Below are 19,382 nucleotides of genomic sequence, written 5' to 3'. Positions count from 1 at the left end.
CGTTACAGCTACGTCCAATAATAACGTTATCACAACGCGAATACGAGTTCACAAATTAACGTAATTTTGACGTCCGTAGATTACGTTGTATCGGGGTCAGACCGTGACATTTATACGGCGTTGTAATTACGTGCTTTATACGTCGAAACAACGTCATAAATTTGCGTACTAACGACGTCGTAGATGACGTTGTATCTGGGTCAGTTCATGACTTTTTAACCACGTTTTGACCACGTGCTTTGTACGTCGAGACAACTTGATTATGATATTATATTAACATCCGGCAACAATGATGCTCAATCCCAAAAAGGGAGAGCTTATGAAAATTCAAGTTAAGAAGTCTTTACTCTGAGTTTCACGCCTAAAGGCAAATCGTCAGACGACACGATAGAGAAATTTTGACTGGACAACCATCTCCTTGTAATGGAAGAATTTACATTCCATGGTGTCAACATCCAAACTATTCCATGTCGTTTCTGATACGTATTTTTGTAACGTTTTCTGAACGTATTATTCAAACGTTGTCACCAGGTCTGGTCAAACACATTGCATCAACGTCGAAACAACGTCATTACAACGTCATAATGACGTTATATTAACGTCCAAAAGTCAACGTCGAAAATAACGTAGTCACAACACGAATACGAGTTCACAGATTTACGTATTTACAACGTAGATGAAAACCTAAGTGTTACGTCCGCGAATGTCGTGAATACGTAGTGTGTTAGCTGGGAAGTGAACTAACAGAGGACTGATTCAAGAAGAAAGTGTTGCTAAGAGCCTGCAGATGCAGGATGCCTTGAATCCAATAAACAAGTTGGTATACCCAGACTTCAATACTTTGTCAGAGTTGAGCACTTTGAATGCCTATACTGTTACGAGTCGTACTTGACTCAAGGCCAAAATCACCTTTTACCCGAACTCACACGAATGCACAACACAAATACACTGTTTGATTAAGCTAACATAATCTAAGTCTTTAATTGAAAATAGAGTATGCTTGGTACATATAACAACAATTACAATAAAATCACACAATCAGTTTTATTATATCGGTACTTAACCAGCAGTCTTCTTGTTGGTGATTCTAGAGTTCTTGCAGTGTTCTGGACGACTGATGTAATATATCCTTATTCACTTGTTCTGCGAAAATCAGCAAAGTCCATCGTACTCTTGCATTTATAAATCCTTGCACATAAAATCCTCATACGAAAATGATGATGCTTCCTCCAATCTCCTTTGCGCTGCTATCTCCACAATATCTCCTTGCGCTGCTTTCTCCACAAATATATCTCCTTGCGCTGCTTTCTCCAAAAATGGCGTTTCTTTCACCAACCACTCTTTTTCCAGGGAACAGGTTTCTTTAACACAGCTCCACTGTTTTTTGACAGATGCGTTGCCTTCACAAACCCAGCAAACTCCAGCAATTTGACAGAAGAACTTTTAATCCTTTGATGAGGAAGAGCACTTTTGTGTGCTCGCTGTCTTCTTCGTTGCTGTATTAAAATTAGCTCAATTATTGGCTATATAAACTGGTTAAAATGTACTTCTTTTCCGAAGCACGAAGACCATCACACACATGTGGAATATCTCAATCTCCCATGGCATTCTGTAAAGTCCCCACAAAAACCTCCAGCTTTTTATATCAGTACTCATGCAAAAAACCCATCATCTATTAATAAACCATTACTTCAATCACATTTTCACAACATTGCTGCAATCTTGGGATTTCCCAAGATTAATTATACATTCACCTTTCACATTACATCACTTCCTGGGGGTTTTCCTGACTATGGTGCAATATACTGAACTGGGAATTTCCAAGTTCCAAACATAGATCTGACTTTGTTTACAATAATTTGGGGGAATTCCAAAATTGACTTTCCACATCATTATCTTGCAATTACAAGGGGCTTTCCCATCTCATGAAATACTTTCAGCTTGTAAACAAAGTTAAATAATTAAATTAAATCAAATTACTCAGGGCATATCACAATACACTAGCAATTAGACTACAAGAAGCATACCATTAAGTACTCCGAGCTCTTATTAAGCTTTGGTAAATCAAATCCAGATAGATGGTCATGCCTACCAGACTATGAAGTAAGTCTGGATGATCTAGCAGGCATCATATTTCACACAGTAAACATTGTCTTTGGTCAGGAGTTGGGAACAAGAAAATGTTGATTTTCCAAGTGACACTTTATTGACAGTGATGATGCAGAGCCTGAGCCAAACAGAGCTGATATTCGCGCTTCCACTTCCAAACAACGGAGGTCAAATGGAGACCTAACACATGTATTTCCAAGTCGCTGAGCCATGAACCGCTACTTGGAGGACATTATCTCAATCTCCAACACTCGCTCGATAGAGCAGACAATGGTGTCACCGCAGAACTTAACGATACACAAAACCTGCTGGTCACAAGCTCAATGCCATGATAGGTGAGGGACCAAGTATTTTCGTTCATATCCCAATTGAATTGCCCGACTTTATCAAACCAATCTTCAGATTTTTGAGTAGAGATTTGAATTGGTCATAGTCAGCGAGGATTCTTTTGCCCAGAGATTATGCTGTCATCAGACACTCTTCTTGATCCAGTCCTCTGTAATTTCACTTGCCTCAATTTGGCTGGCACCATTTGCTTATATTGTTCATTGTCTTTTTTAGCCCTTGGACACTGAAATAATTATCATTCTACCGATCACAAATGATCAATTTCTTAGATTAGCGAAAGACTTAACCATGCATTCCTCGCTGTAGAGCTGAACTACCCGGTGATCCAGCAACACTTTAGCGATATTATGGCTTCATATTTGCTAATCCGCTGTTATATGGTGAGCTGTTATGAAGCTGAAATGACACAATTGACACCATATACAGTCGTGCCTACCAATAATATAAAAAAAAACAAATGCCTTGGTGCGGTACATTTAACATAATGGTGCCTCATGTACCATTATAAAATGTATTATCTGAGGTGATTATTGCCACTATTAATCATATCGCTTAATAGAGTAGAGATTCATAGTCTGCGAAATGAAAACATCTAAAAAGACACATTACTCAATATATCAATATAAATGGCTCACTGTCCGCAGAAAGTCTTTTTAAAAAGGTGATTTTGGAATTAGCAGCCTCAAAAACATATAGGAAGACATATTACTTGGTGCTTTTGGCCTAAACCTATACACAAAGTGGCATTATCTTGAAAAAACACCGATTTTGGAGGCCATTTTGAATTTTAGCCATCTAGATATTCATATGGCCATTATATTAATGGCAGATATGGAATCAGCGGCCTCAAAAACATATAAAAAGACATATTACTTGGTGCTTTTGGCCTAAAACTATACTAATAGCGGTAAAATCCCTAAAAAACACCTATTTTGGCGGCCATTTTGAATTTTCGCCAAAACCCGACCTAAGACTTCATCTGGTGAAATTTTTTTGACAGATTCTTTTTCCTGATGAAATTTGGCCATAGAAAAACTGCTTCCTGAAATTTTTTGGGTCAGTGCCCACCCTTAGTATTAAGGCGAAATAATTATTTCTCTTCTTTACCTTCTTGGCCGCTTCATAAACAATAGATTTCAGATGTGGAGTTGCACTAATGGCCATTACATGGTCACCTAGGAAAAAAAGTCAATTCAATGAGCCCAATATATTCAACCAACTAGTTTCATATCATCATCATCATCATCATCATCATCATCATCATCATCATCATCATCATCATCATCATCATCATCATCATCATCGTCATCATCGTCATCATCATCATCATCATCATCATCATCATCGTCGTCGTCGTCGTCATCATCATCGTTATCATCAGCCATCATCATCAGTCATCATCACTACCATCATCGTTGTCATTAAAATTAAAATAGATAGATAGATTTATCATTATCTTTTCACTCATTACATATGATACAAGAATAATACATAAGACTAATACATTATAAAGATATAAAGAATAATACATATATAATAAACTATGGAAATGCATAATACAACGATGAGTGAAGGAATTACAGTTGAGGCCCAGAGGCCTGTAGCTCTGTAACCCCATACAGGTATATGGCAGTATTTGACATGGCAGCAGGTTGGTAGACAACAAAAATGCCGAGTCCAACCAACCAGCTATCATGTCCATCAATGACATATCCTATGTTAACATTTAAGGAAAAAAACAAAGAAAAAAAAATGCACATATCAAAAACTAATTATTGAAAGTAAATTAATGAAATTAGTGACCAAAATATTGATGAGGTATTATTATATTAACCTACAATCAAAATGATATAATACATACCGTACAGAGCAATGTCTAGATTGAGATAAGCTACGGCACGTTGACTCAACAAGTAATAGTATTCCTGTAAATAAACGACATACTTTCATTGGAAGTAATATATGTCACGGCACATCCTTTTTAAAGGATTTTTATTTGATAATTTTATTTGATAATTGATATAACTGATAATTGGAGGATGACGCTCTATGAGATACTTATTATAAAAAGAGAAAATAGAAAGAGAGTAAAAGGTCATCTTGAAATCAGGTAACTGGTTTACGGTTTTTATACGATTGAGTTTCAATGTGGGTGTGCAAATTCACCAATACTGTATTTTTTTCAATTCATTTACCTCAGTCCATTCTACGGACCCGACGAGACCAAACTCCTCGGCACCCCAGCTACAAAATACAAGTGTACGTCTTGGACGCCATCCTATATAGTATGACAAATATAAAGTATTGAAGTAGATGCAGAAGATGATTGATACGAGTAGTCAATTGCTTGTTATACTTTTTGTTTTAAATTCTAAATTTATATTGGTTTCTTACAACTTCAATCGACCAACAATTCTCATACAAAGAATACATCGCCCACCCGACTCGTTATACAAAAATTAGTATTGAACAAATTTCATCTTTACCCAGAGCAACCAGCGCACATAAACATTGAAGTACATCTGGCCGGATTCGAACCGGCCTTCGTATTACTAGCATGACACCCTAACCAACTGAGCCACAGAGACACACTGGAGAAGAGCTGAAGATTTTAATCTATAGGCATTAGATTCGAATCCAGAGAACTATAATTTTCAAAAATTAGTGTTATTTACCCTTCACGCTAGATATGGCAATATTCATGTCATTTGGTAAATTATAAGTAAAGGTTCCTTCTGTATACGATCAATTTGTTAATCACGTTTTTTTGCTCCTCAACTATTTTGTATAGCTATAAATTATGTTACCTTCTTTCTTCAGCTTTCCAAATACTCTTACTAATTCCAGTACAGAAGCGGTACCACTGGTTGGGTCTACAGATCCCAATCCCCATGCATCTCGGTGGTTTCCGATGAGAACATAACGATCTGATGAAAGGGGATATCCTTGTTAATAACATGACTTTGTTGCTATTACTTTATTTACAGCAGGGAAAATAGAAATCTGAAAATGCATTTACCTTAAATATTTAATTTTCAGTTTCTTATAGGGTAGTAAAACATTTACAAAGCTATAATAATGATATAATAATAATGCATTTATAATGCGCCATCTATTTAGACAACCTATTCCGATGCGCAAACATTGAATAATTAAAAATTAACACAAATGTTAAACTTTTCCGTGACTACCAACCTGGTTCAATTTCTCCTTCAATAAAACCAATGACGTTATAGGCCCAACGAACGTCGCTGACTGAATTCACAACTACACGTCCTACCCTGAAATGAATATATATAACAAAACATGGAAACATCGGGCAACAGAGCTCAATATCATAAAAAGGAATAGTTTCAAAAGGCATTTCTTTTTAAGACACATACAGTTTACGGGGATAGATGACTGAAATTGTAATAATGTCCTTATTTGACTTCATGATGTACGTATGACATTCACAATCTAACAGTAAATAACAAATGGAAAGTTGCAACAATATATTTTATTTTAACGAAACAACATGCTTCTTGCAAAAAAATTATTATAGTGGATCTAATAATTTGATAAAAGTCATCATTTTGTGATCCTGGAACTTCTTCTTCTTTTCAATATAGTACAGTCCACACATAGCGTATAATCGTACTTTTTGCAAGGTGGGTGCAGAAAATTAACAGCGCTAAACTACAACTGAGGTGCGATAAAAAATGGAAGTCGTCTAACGAAGCTGGACATACTCCATCTGCCCTCTGAAGCATTCTATAGAGGCACTGTCAACAAGCTGCTGGGAAGTGCATTCCAGAGCCTGATTCCAACTGGGAAGAACCAATGTTGGTACAACAGGTGTCCTGGTAAATTGCACCTGATATTTCATTGAGTGCCCACGTAGCATCACGGTTGGAACAAGGTATAAACAGTGGAATATCAACTAGTCCATAAGCGATGCGGTACATCATTTCCACTTTAGCCTGTGCACACCGTTCCTGTAGAGTTGGCCATTGCAGTTATTAAAGCATGGCTTCAATTCTTTGAAGGCACCAAATAACAACCATATGACTTGTATACAGAATTTGTTTCCTCAAGGTTATCTTTTAAAGTTTGTATGTAGGGTCACAATCATAAAACAAAATGTGTGCAACTATTCCAAAACTCGCTGCATATCCCTTTATCATGTTTATTGCCTTTAAATCATGTTAGCCATGGAACAACAATAATTTGATCTAGAATAAGCAATATGGTACCCTCACCATGCTTATTGCTTACCGATCCATTGTGATCCAAGTGACGATGTACAAAATAAAATTGTGTATAAAGAACATGTCACAATTTCATGAAAATGTCCAAAAGTTGTCTTTAAGACTAGGGGTCTGTTACCGTCAAGCAAAATTTTAAATATGTGGACAAACTCAAAAAAATAGAAATCCTTGATTCTTTTAGCATGGAAAGGGTTTAGGGGGGACATTTTAAAAATGACATTTAAAAAGTTGCATTTGGCCTGTTGGCATGGTAACGGACAAAACAAATATTAGTCGAAAATGACCAAAATTTACAATTTTCATTTTTGAAAAACGGCAAAGTTTGGTCGAATGCCACAAATATATAAGATGTGATATAATTTTTTAATTTTTTTCTTCAGATAGGAGCATGCTTTGGTAGTCCTTGCAAATGAAGAAAGAGCTTGTCACTCTTTCAAAAAATCCTTTAATTTTAAGTAGAAAAAACACATTTTGGGCAAAAAATTGTAAATGTCATTTTACCCCAACATTGAAGGGGTGTAACTGTAAAGAAGAAGTTGATATTTTGTAATTGTATGGTGGCATAGCTAGAGTGAACCCTTGCTGACAGATATATAGTTTCAAAAAATTGGGGTCTCAACTTCTAAAGAAGTTCTGGCTTTTTAAAAGTACCAAGTTTTTGAAAAAATGTGTATTTTTAAGGGGAATTTATGGCAAAAAAGACATGTTTCGCTTAAAAGGATTGTGTTTAAATAACCGTAATGAAAAATTATTGAATATATTTCTATTGATGAAAAGATTAAGTGACTTCTTAAATTTGAGTCTCAGTTTTAAATGGTACAAAAAAACTATATTATACATACAGGCCTTTTAAGCATGTTAAGCAAATTAGACAGATCGCAGCGCTATTCAAATACAGATGGCAGCGCTTGGAAGACATGTTGCTTTTAGCATCAGACAGCTAGCTACCCAGTACAAACAACAGAGTTCACCAACTTTACGAGAACACCAATTAGGGGCTGTGCAATAATGATAAGCCCTGTAGGAAGGGTGAATATGGGTGGGGGGGGGGGGGGTGTCCAAGACTTTTTGGCAACCCCCAAAAGGGGGGAGCAATTTTTGGCAGGTCAAAGGGGTCAGGGGTCTAGTACATGAACCTATACCATGGTTCCTAGCCGTCGCAGAGGAGCTCATAGGGTAGTGTCAATATACCGGTAAACGACATATCTGATTTGCCCAGGTTTTTGTAAGTTTGCCACTGCTTTTAGCATCAGACAGCTAGATACCCGGTACAAACAACAGAATTCACCAACTCTACGAGAACACCAATCAGGGGCTGTGCAATAATGATTTGCCCAGATTTTTGTTTGCCACTGCAAGCTAGGTGGTGGCAATGGACATTGGAGCACATTTACGGGGCAGACTATACTACAGACACGCTCTGATAAGGGCTTAGAAAAACAGTGCAGAAATGTTCAAATATGCCAAATTTTTTGCTCACTACGCTTGCATTATACAATGTATAATATACATGTACATCTAGACCATTATTATAAGGTTTGCAAATTGGGAACTAAAGCATATGTCATGTGCGGGGGGGGGCAAAGATTTGTTGGCAGGCCGGAAGGGGCAAGCAATTCTTTTTGGCACGCCGTTTGGAAGTTTTAAGCCTAGCCCTCAACATCAGGACGCATGTAAAGTTTCATCTCCAGCAGATGGATCTTCAGGGAATTCAACATCAGAAAATGTAACCAAGAAACATTTGAAAATCATCAACATCATGAACTATGTGCTGCTTTTAACATCAGGCAGCTACTAGTACTAACCCAGTACAATCAACAGTGTTCACCAATTCTACGAGAACACCAATCAGCAATAGGAAGTATGTGAAGCGTTATCTTCAGTAGATGAATCTACTAGCTACGGTGGATTCAAGAGGTATTGCAAACGCTATTCAGTTACCCAAGGAAACATGTACATCGACATACATAAAGCATTGAAGCATTGACGCTAGTAGCTCACATTCAGTCAGGAAAATATGACAAAATTATTAACATCAAAATTAAAAAGCCTTCTAGCCAAGATAAGAGGAAATACAAACGGACAGCAATGCATTCTTTCTGAATCAGAGATATGATTAGGTCATGAATTGGCCCTAAAGGTTATATACCACTAATAGGCCTGGGCGATACATGAAAACACGACGAGTAACTATTTGTTTGCATGGCATCTGAAAAGACTGCTTTAAAATCGCTGAAATTGACCAAGTAATATAGCCAAAAAAGTACTTTTTAGGGTTTGATGCTTCAAAATGGTATATTTTCTCTCATTATATGACATTTTTCTTGTAATAGTACCAAAATTCATACGCACGGCTACGGTTTTTAGTAAATATTCGCCCTACCATATTGTTACTTTCAGCTTCGAGTGCGCACTGCCATTTTGAGGTGTTTACGGTTCAGTGCGTTAAAACAAGAAAAGTCTCAGGTCAACCTATGTTGAGTTTTTGATCATTTGGCATCTAAATCACATAGTTTCACCTGATATGAGTGGCATTTAACTGTGAGAGTTCTGAATATGAGAAACGTCCACCCGAAATTAGCCATTTTGCCATTGAAACCCGTGTAATACATAATTAGTGGTATTTAACCTATAGTCAGCAAGAAACAAACAAACCCAATTTCCAAGAAGCAGAAAGAATTTATTATTGATGGGTATGAGCATGGAGAGGTCACTGGGAATCCGGGCTGGGAATAGAGAGACCCTTCTGCTGTTGCTAAGCAAATGCGTTTTTTGGCGGATGTAAAATAGCAACAAGAGGGCATTTAGCATGTTTAGCAGGCCTACATCTGAGACGAGTATCTGACCCCACAACACACAAGTAGTTTTTTTTCCGAGAGATCAATGATGAACTTGCAGATCCTGCAGATACAATGGTATATCAAGAGTGCCTAAAGGAAGCGGTGCAGAAACCAGAACTTTATCATCCCATTACTCCTATTACTTTGGGGACAAATAGATTATTTAGAGTACAAGATGACAAACTTAGCAGTGTCAGCATCAAAACTCTCACAGACATCTGTCAGGCACTGTTCATGATCTCATTAGAAAATCCCACACATGAGCGACTCCGTTTATAATTCTAACAATCTACACAAAGTATAGACTTGAGCATCACTTTATGATGGGTTGGCAATGGCTTCACCATGTCCACATTTAACTTTTAAAAAAAAACCTGTGACATTGCATTTTAAAAACAATAATTCAAGTGCATTGTCCAGTCCCCCATGTTTTTATAAACATTTTTCTATTGTTTTGTACAATGTTTGATCTTTCTTACATTTGAGATTTGTTTTCAGTATCACGCAGTCTTAGAACTAAATTTATAGATAACATTGTATAAAACAAAGAAAAATGTTACTTGGTATGTCAGTTGCTGTTGTTGCTATAAACCCCAGATAAGGTAGAAACAACTGGTAAAAAGGACTTTAATATTATAAATCCACAAAATTATCACATTCTCATTATGTTTAAACCATATTTAGATTATTGGTGAGGTATTTCAGATAAAGTCAATCAATGAGTCCAGTAGTGAATATAGACCTAAATAAGAAGTAGAAATGATTATTATACATGGAAAACCCTAGCCTACTCCAGAGTAGTGACCAACTGAAATATAATGTGTTTTATTTGGTTTCAATAGTTATAATCGATTTATCCATTGTTTAGGAAGAGTAGAGATTATAAAAGACAGATAACCACCACCAAGAAATTAATGCCCATGGTAACCATTTTGCGCCCAACTTTGCACATGTTTCATACATTAAACCATATGGCTGGGGGAGGGGTCACTGGCAGTTTACTAAGTGAAAATTACTTAAATAAATGATAACCAATGGTTATGATGGGTCAATGAACTATTCTGGGTATGTTATTTGCAAATCACAAGCCAATAAAGGATTGTTTATACTGTGAAAGTGCTATGTAATTAGCTCATTTTTATCGAAAATAGCGAACTTTCTTCAAAGTAAAACTTCGTTATGGGGTAAAGACCCCAATTTTTTTATTGGTTGGTTGATCATCCCCATTCATAGTCATTCTCATCCAACCCCTGACTTTAATCAGCAAACTTCTTCTTGAGAGTTATTGAATTTCAAAGTTATACCACTTTTACTAATGAAAAAAATGCAAAAAAGAGGGATTTTGCATTGCATATTACACAATATTCTAGGTGGGTGAGAAAACTGGCAATACTATTTTTGTAATGTCTAATACATAGGTATTTATCAGCAGCAATTTAAATTGTTCCATACTTCTAGCAATTTCATTAGTGCTAGCTAGAAAAATGTGTCTTTTTCGAACTGTAAAATTGAAAAATGAACTTTCCTGTGGCAATCTTCAAAGAACCGTTACCATGGCAACAAGGGATTTTCGAATTTTGATCAAGTTACAAAATCATTAGACCCAAATACCTTTCCTATCACAAGATTTAGGCAAATTCCATGAACCTTTATTTTTGGCTTTGTCCGCACATTGCTGAATTGATCCAGACCCCCAGTCTTAATACACGGCTTTTGGCTTAACTACTACGTTTTGGCGCTGAAATAGCCTATGACAGTTTCATACTTTAAAATACCCGTATTATTTTTTTTCTCGAATACAACTTACCTATCCTCGTATTCGCCAACAAATCCAGGACCAAGTCCATACGTTATTTCCATATTACCAATCCAGTTAGCCGGCATTTGTGGATTTGGCGCTAAGTTACTTGAAAGAAAAAAGAAACGAACAAAGGCAGACTTTAAAAATTTGACTACAGAGTTTAATGAGTGCTTAAACTGAAATGTCAAGACTTTTAAGACACACACAAACAAGTTCAAAGCTATAGTCGGTTTTTTGGGCTTACAAACAATTACACCGATAAACAAACAATCAAATAACACAGCCAAATGATAACAAAACAGTTGTACCCACGAAACACTTGAAATCTATTCCACTCAATTCGAAAACGTACAGATTTTAGGTTATCCATTCGCGTTCGATAATAATTTTGATTTTGATTTTTAACAATTTGCCATAAAATTTGTATTATATCATGAATTTCAAAAAATCATTTGATATCAGAAGGACATTCCTTGGAATTAGAATGTGAATGTTGCTATCCAATCCCTTAGAGGCAATATTCGGATGCGAATGATACCAACTTAATACAATATCCAAGAGTCTTAAACTTTACCCACCCAATGAGTACTGCTGCATCTTTGTATGGTATTGGAGTTACTGGAATCACTGGTAATCTTGGTACGTCCTCTGGATGTTCTCGAAAAGCATTCTCTGATTAAAATCCAAATGTACATATATTTTAATAACAATACTAATATTAGTAATATTACAAGCAATAATAATATATTTCAGGTATATTTTATTAAAACACTCAAATAGCAGCCAAATTGGCTGAATTGCATGATGAATTACAATAATTACAATCAAATTTATATAAGAAAAGCAGATAATAATAAAATACATACCAAAAACTTGAATTATACATACTCAATGAAAATTTTAAAATGTACAATCAAAGAATTAATAAATAGCTGTAGCTCATACTCAACCGAACTCAACCGAACTCACCCCAACACCATATCTCAAACACATCCCTGCACACACCATGATTCAGGAGTTCAGCCATGTATGGAACTGGGCTTTCCTTGAATCTTTTGGTTTTCCACCTGTATCTCTTGACTTTAGGGGGCTTTCTTAGGGTCATTGAGGATGAATAGTCAGTGGCAGGGAACCATCTGGAGAATTTTTCAGATGCATGTGCTTTGGAGGCAAACTCCTTGCAAATCTGCCGTCTACGGGAGTGTAGAGGCTCAAGATCTAGAGTTGCAAGGGAGTCGGAGTAAGATTTATACTCCTTTCCAATGAGCAGCTTACATACACGTTTCTGAATTCTCTCCAAACGGTCCTCCTGGCTCTGAGCGAGACCTGCATGTCATAAGGGGGCTGCATACTCTAACACTGGTCTCATATAACCTTTGTAGACAGAGAGGATTTCACCTGCGTTGAGACCTGCTTCTTTAAGTTTACGTAACATGAACATTTTTCCATTAGCTTTGGAATGCATATTGTCTACCTGGCCTTGCCATTTCAAATCATTTTGGATGATAACTCCCAGCAACTTGACTTTCTGGACTACTGCCAGGGAGTGCTCAGAGATGCGTAGATCAACATCCGGGGGTTTTTACCAAAGTACACACTCATGGCTTGGCATTTGCTTGGATTCAACTTAAGTTTGTTACTGACAGACCACTCATGGAGAGATTCCAAGCACTGCTGTACCTCAGTGACATCATCAATGGCTCTATTTTCACCTATTGTAAGGTCGTCAACATACTTCCAAACCTTCATTCTGTTGTCATCAAACTCAGTGAGCGCACCATTGATCATGCCTAAAAAGGCAATAGGGCCAATGATAGTGCCCTGAGGTACACCACCATGTAATTCTACCCACTCAGAGTAAGTGTTTTTGTACTTAACTCTTTGTTTCCTCCCAGAAAGGAAGTCCACCACCCACTGCACAAGGGAAAGAGAAACACCAAGCTTGAGAAAGTTTGTGACTGTGATCTTATGGTCAATTAAATCGAAAGCCTTTGAAAAATCTGTTAGCACAAGTGTGCCAACATTTTTTGGTTTCTCGGCCCCTGACATCAAGTGGTGATAGACATCAACAAGGCAGTGGGTGGTAGACAATCTCTTCGGTTTCCAAACTGTCTTTGGTCTACATGGGGCTGAATGGCATCCACAATCCATTTGCAAACTCTTCCTTCGGCGACTTTCGCAAGGCACGAAGTTAGAGAAATTGGACGCAACTTGTCGATTGAAGGCGGAGCTTGCTTGGGGATTGGGATGACATTGGCTTCCTTCCACTGGGTAGGAACAATACTTTGCTTAAGGGATGCATTGATTATATTTACCGGCTGGCTCAACTCATATGCATACTCTTTAAGAAGCCGTGGTGGGATATCATCAGGACCCCCTGCTTTGGAAGCAGACAACTTACTAAGATCATGGTAGATCTCCCATGGTTGAACCATAGGCGGTGGCATATCCATAATATGTATGGATGGTGCTTGAGCGAGATGAATATGGAGACAAATTAATAGTTTCAATTATCATATAGTTTCGTGTTTATTTCCTTAAACTTTAAAATTCATACAGATATGTACTATTGTGTTAACGTTCATTCATATTCATGGTCAAACCCAAGTGGTACCCCCGGAGTGGTACCGTATGGTTCCTCCCCTATGTATTTTGCTTTTATCTCAATTAACCGATATCGCAATATCAAAAATACCCCCGCCCCCCCCCATTAGCAGTCAAGTTAGCTCAATCGATAAGGCGTTCGACTATGGGGCGAGAGGTTGCGGGTTCGAACCCTGACGGTGCCTATAGTACGCTCTCGTGGAAAAATTGAGTTAGCTTGAAATTCCCCTGGACAAGGAACTCACAGCTAATTTGTCTCGTTGTAACCCGTACGAAACACGGGGAGCTGATCCTGGTTGCGACGGTTATTTGTGGAATGTCTAGGGTGTGCGCTCTTGAAGCAGCAAAGTCCCCCCTGAAATGCTGTTAAATGGTTTGTGGAATGATGTGGGCCGTAGTGGTCAGCGACAACCTGTAAACTGTGCTGAGGCTTGTGGATCAACGTCTAGGCGTTGTGCCTGTGCGTAGCGCACTATAAATCACTGCGCTTTCTTTGCTTTCTGCGCTTTCAGTCACATACCTGTAGCTGGATAATGTGGTGTTAGTGGATCCCCTGAATCAAAGAATATGGATCCTCTTTGGACACCTGTATCAGGCATCCATGGACCATTAGGATACGGTAAACCTCCTTCGGGCACGTAATCAGCTGGATCGGAGTAGAGGATAAGGGCTGCAGCACCATAACGCTGTGCTAACATTGTCTAGGTAAGAAAAGGAAGGTATAATAATCGGTGTAAAGGTGTTTTATGTTTTTCATTTTTTTAAATATTCTATGAATCTTTAGTTTTAAATGCCCATTTACCATAAAGTTTTAAGTGCCTTTTAAGAACATGCAATGTTGGGCTATTCCAGTTGAAATCCACAAACACCCTATGAAGACATGACCTAATCTCCCACACCAGTCGTCTTAGGGCATTTAAATAAAGGCACTTAATTTAATGCCCACGTGACCAGATGGGCGCTGACATTACAGCGTCTAGACAGGATGTCTGAAAAAGTGACCTTTGACACAGTTGGGGTCTTCCTGTGTATTTCAATTGGAAACGCGGGATGCATACATGTCCACATTTTCTAGCAAATTTGTCATTTTTTGGCAACTTTTTTGTAGTATTATTGTAAGAGTTTCCGTCGATAACTTTTTTTCCGTCGACCAAAACTTTCAAAATGTAGTTCTTAGGGATTTGTGTACGTGTGCGACTGATTTTGCATAAGGTACGTTACTACTTTGTCTTTTTACCTTTCGACTTCTGCCCGAGGTTCCATATCGAGCAATGAAGATTCGTCCTGTTATATTGACATCTATACTCAATAGGAACTCATAGTCTTCTTCATTTCCATAATGTACGTACACCATTTCTGCCTATAATTTGTATAAGAAATGAACAGGAATATCAGTGACTACAGTTAAATTTTTATTAGAAAAGAATGAATGATATTGATAATGATGATAGTTATGATACTGAAATGATAGAGAAAGAATCTTCTATAGAATACATCGTTGTAAAAACCCTACCTGAGCATCACCAGTGCCAGAGTATGCATTATAAGGCACTGGTATGCCTGGCTGTTGTAACTCCTCTTCCCCAAAATCATCTTCAGGACCAGAGGATTCAAAATCAGCTTCTCCGCTAGCTTGGTTGTATATTTGCACCTGTTGGCAACGTATTGATAGAGACCACGTTAAAAGAGAGTCAAGAAGCAGTAGAATAGAAAAAAATGTTAATTGCTGACGAAGTTTTTATGAAAATATCATCTCAAACACTAATAGATTTAATAATAACAGAACAAAATTGTACAATAAGTCAGCCTCCCTAAATACAGCATTTTATGCAAATTCACTACATTATAAGAACCATATTTATTAAATGTAAACTCATGGAAAGCACATTTTCTATCAAACAATTATTTAAAACTATCTCCCGACACACTTGCAGTCTTGCAGTTTTGCAACAAAAACAAAAGTCCATACTTAGCGTCAAGTCTGTATAATGAGGTGATGCATCATGGTGCAAAGGACTGTGAAGGGGAAAATTATCTTCTCTGGGCAAAGTATTTTTGAATTTTTTTCCCCAACATGTTTTAATACATGTTTGTGTTTGCTGGTATATACTGTACCTTGTTTGCATTTTCCGTATCGTCGGGGTCAGGAGGATATTGCAACAATACTTTGTATGGTTTCAGATCTGCCTTGTCCACGCCGTACTCCAACCATTTATCACGCAGATATTCTGCACCATCTCGGTCTGCAGGAGTTCCAGCGATATGTGGCACTCGTGTTAAATACCTTTATCACAATGTCAATAGGTAAGAAGATAAAACGAAGTCTTACGGCACTTTAAGGTGATATACAGGATATATTTACGATAAGAAACTGAGATAATTTCATTTTGATTTACTCAATATAGAAAATAATCAGGTATTAAGTGATCCCGGGTAATGATACAGGTATTTCTGTAAATAGACTCATGACACCTGTATCAGAGAGAAGCTTAAGACCGCGATGATCCAATGGGCAGTACTCTTTACATCTGCACCCGGGCATTTGCACCAAAAAATGATTAGGTTAATATTAATAATAGCAGTAGCAGTGAGAAGATTTTGGTAATCAAAAACAGTATAACCTCAGCGGATCTTTTAAAAGTTTATCGATTGCAATTCATGATAGATATTTTCCCATCCAAACACACAACGAAAACTGCTGGAGAGTTAAACAATCCTCCACCCCTCCCTCGGCATGTATTGGTATTTTGTTATCATCAATTTGGAAAAATGACCGTAACTGTAAATGGATAGTCTAATTTGAACTAGTTCTTTGAGACTTAATTGTGTAATGCGGTTTATAAGCATGGTTATATTATTACGTTATTATTATTAGTGTATACCTTCTTCATCGTTTCAGCAAAGGCAACCCACTTGGTTGGACGTGGGAAGGAAACAACAACATCTTTAAATTCAATAAAGGAACCAATTGCATAATCATAGCAGCAAATAACACCATTCGAAAAGTTCAGATGCAAAAACCGTTAAACACAATTTTCAATTTTTTTAGGCCACCAAAACATGCCCTAGTATGCGATCTGTAAATTGACACCCTACTTTAAAAACTTTTAAGGTAAATTAAAAACTATGATCAAAAGTAGCACACAGTTTATTATTTTCTTTATATTTGACCAGTCGTATTTGCCTATATTTCATATTGAGAAAATAAGTATAGGGTGTGGCTGTAGCGCCTCATTAGTTCAAATCTACCTCCAGAATATATGATGCATGGAACAAGTACAAAGCAAATGAGTCAATCAATATCACTTCAACAGGTTCAACTGGGGATTTCTTTTGTGCTTTTAATATGCCCGCATCATGTCTTCTGGAGGCAAGTTTGAACTAATTACATTTCGTGAAATCGGCCTATATCGGTTTTTTGAATATGAATTTTTCATATCATTATTTAAAACACCGTTTAAGGTTCAGTCTGTGAAATAATTCGGGATCTGCATTCAGTACGCTTTTAAGCTAAACGATACAAACACCGTATAACGCAAACTTTTAAAAAGCCCTACGCTTAGTTTTTCGTTTCTATTTCATATTTGTTATCATCATGTGTTACTCTTTCTTTTTTGTCTCCTTTCTGTCAACCCTTTTCCATACCCAGCCCTGATGACTTACCTGAGATTATCTCTGATATTCTCGTTACTTATTTGATCATGTAACTTGTCCGCTATACCACCAATCTCTTCCCTGATCTCTGCATTTTCTGAGCTAGGCGCTACAGCCACACCGATGCCAATGCCTATGCCAAGGCCAACCACTAAAACTGTAATGGAAGCCACCACTATTAAAATGATGTTCCGATCCATACTTGTTAGTTCCCTTTGTTTCGGGAGATTTATTTCTAATAGTTTAAGAATTCAGTGTTTGCAAGAAACACGCTCTCCTAGTTATCTCGTTGAGTTTGAACTGCTGGTAGAATTACATACAAGCAGGCGTTCCCGAAGCATAGATAAGCAACTACGAGGGGAGCTACTCCCGTTTCCATGATAAGTACTAATTTTGTCAAATAAAATTCGACTTTAGTACTAAAGTTTGCCAAGCAAAACTCTATTTGACTTGAACAAGTTCTGCAATGCTATTCTTTTATTTGTTTTTGTATTCAAACCTATTTAGGATAACATTCGCAAAATTCGTAAGTTATTCCAGTATTTTATTCATAATTCACCTCTATTTAGGATATATGGGTACATATCAAACTTAAAGATAAAAAAGAAGTAATTCTGCTTAGATGATGCTAATGTAACAAAGAAGTAATGGCCCCATACGATGTATTGTTGGTCGAAGGAGCAGAAAAAAGTAGTTCACAGCATCTTGCGAATGGTAGTGAGCTTTAGCAAACATTGCATTGCTCAATTCATAGCGAGCGTGTAGAAGAATTCAAGTATCACAGATATACTTTTGTAGGTGTGGTTCTTGAGTTATGTTGTAAAGAGGGCTGAAACAACACATTTGTAAAACGTGCATCACTCCTTAACAATAATATAATAAGCAAGTTTTCAAAGTATATGATTTGTAGAATGAACATTTGCAAAACACCAAAGTGTTATTTTTCAAAAATATATTGATTCAGATTTTTTTGGGCTGCTTCGACCAACAATACCTCGTATACCCTTAAGGCATCTATTAGATGTCTCAAATAAAACACCCAACTTTAAACCCAAATTGTTAATGACAGAAAATGGTAATTTCACAGTATTTGTCACCAATCATTTTTAAAGGCAATACACTTAATTAAACCATTGCCGTGACGTCACTCTATTCAATTTACTGTTGATTATTATCTACGAATCAACACTTTTCTGAACGAATCAACGGTTAAGTGTGGATTCGTAAGTACGAATCCACCGAATCTACCGGGGATTGAACCCGGGTCGCACGCGTGAGAGGTGTCAATGCTGACCACTACACTATTGCTACCTTGTCGATGATTCACGTAACAATGCTTAGTTAAGTCTGCCATTGACGTATCGTAGTAAAATCATGGAATATTTTGTTTTTTGAACACAAATCATGAAAGGTTTGTCTTTACCATGTTTTTATTACACTGAATTTGGCAGTGAATGCTTTATTGAATTTACCACAAAAAAAAAAAAAAAAAAAAAACCACGGAATCGAACCCCGCAACATGATAAAAGAATACATTTACATAGGTCTAACACAGAAAATCTAAACATCCAGCGCCTTAGCCCGTTAGACCACGGAGGAATTCGATGAATCAACAAGTGGTTTTAAAGGTGTTAAAATAACAAGTGAGGTAATATAAATCGATTCAATGCCGCATTAGTGCATGTTCTTAATAATATACAGGCCCATTCCATGTCAACTCCAGGGATGTGCACCGCAGCACCTCTTCAATTTTTTTCTTTTTCTGTGTGGTGGTAG

General features: G+C 37.1%; 1 protein-coding gene and 1 long non-coding RNA gene across 2 annotated transcripts in view; both read right to left on the bottom strand.

Moving 5' to 3' along the window:
* LOC140157595 (putative N-acetylated-alpha-linked acidic dipeptidase) overlaps nucleotides 1-17,806 on the bottom strand; it is a 51,462-nt gene extending 33,656 nt beyond the window's left edge. The window contains exons 1-9 of the mRNA XM_072180835.1: nucleotides 17,616-17,806; nucleotides 16,068-16,236; nucleotides 15,466-15,603; nucleotides 12,935-13,262; nucleotides 12,318-12,566; nucleotides 5,265-5,384; nucleotides 4,653-4,735; nucleotides 4,319-4,382; nucleotides 3,565-3,632 (exon numbers count right to left, since the gene is read on the bottom strand). Of these exons, the coding sequence (XP_072036936.1) occupies nucleotides 3,565-3,632; nucleotides 4,319-4,382; nucleotides 4,653-4,735; nucleotides 5,265-5,384; nucleotides 12,318-12,566; nucleotides 12,935-13,262; nucleotides 15,466-15,603; nucleotides 16,068-16,236; nucleotides 17,616-17,806 (1,410 nt within the window). The remainder of the gene's footprint in view (nucleotides 1-3,564; nucleotides 3,633-4,318; nucleotides 4,383-4,652; nucleotides 4,736-5,264; nucleotides 5,385-12,317; nucleotides 12,567-12,934; nucleotides 13,263-15,465; nucleotides 15,604-16,067; nucleotides 16,237-17,615) is intronic.
* LOC140156693 (uncharacterized) lies at nucleotides 5,653-11,999 on the bottom strand. Its single transcript, XR_011859580.1, has 3 exons — nucleotides 11,927-11,999; nucleotides 11,355-11,453; nucleotides 5,653-5,738 (listed from the first exon to the last, which is right to left on the bottom strand). It is a non-coding gene; the product is annotated as an uncharacterized lncRNA (long non-coding RNA).
* Nucleotides 17,807-19,382: the final 1,576 nt, after the last annotated feature.

The sequence above is a fragment of the Amphiura filiformis genome, chromosome 7, assembly GCF_039555335.1.
Source record: "Amphiura filiformis chromosome 7, Afil_fr2py, whole genome shotgun sequence".
NCBI classification, from domain to species: domain Eukaryota; kingdom Metazoa; phylum Echinodermata; class Ophiuroidea; order Amphilepidida; family Amphiuridae; genus Amphiura; species Amphiura filiformis.
This window is presented reverse-complemented; position numbering and strand designations above follow the sequence as displayed.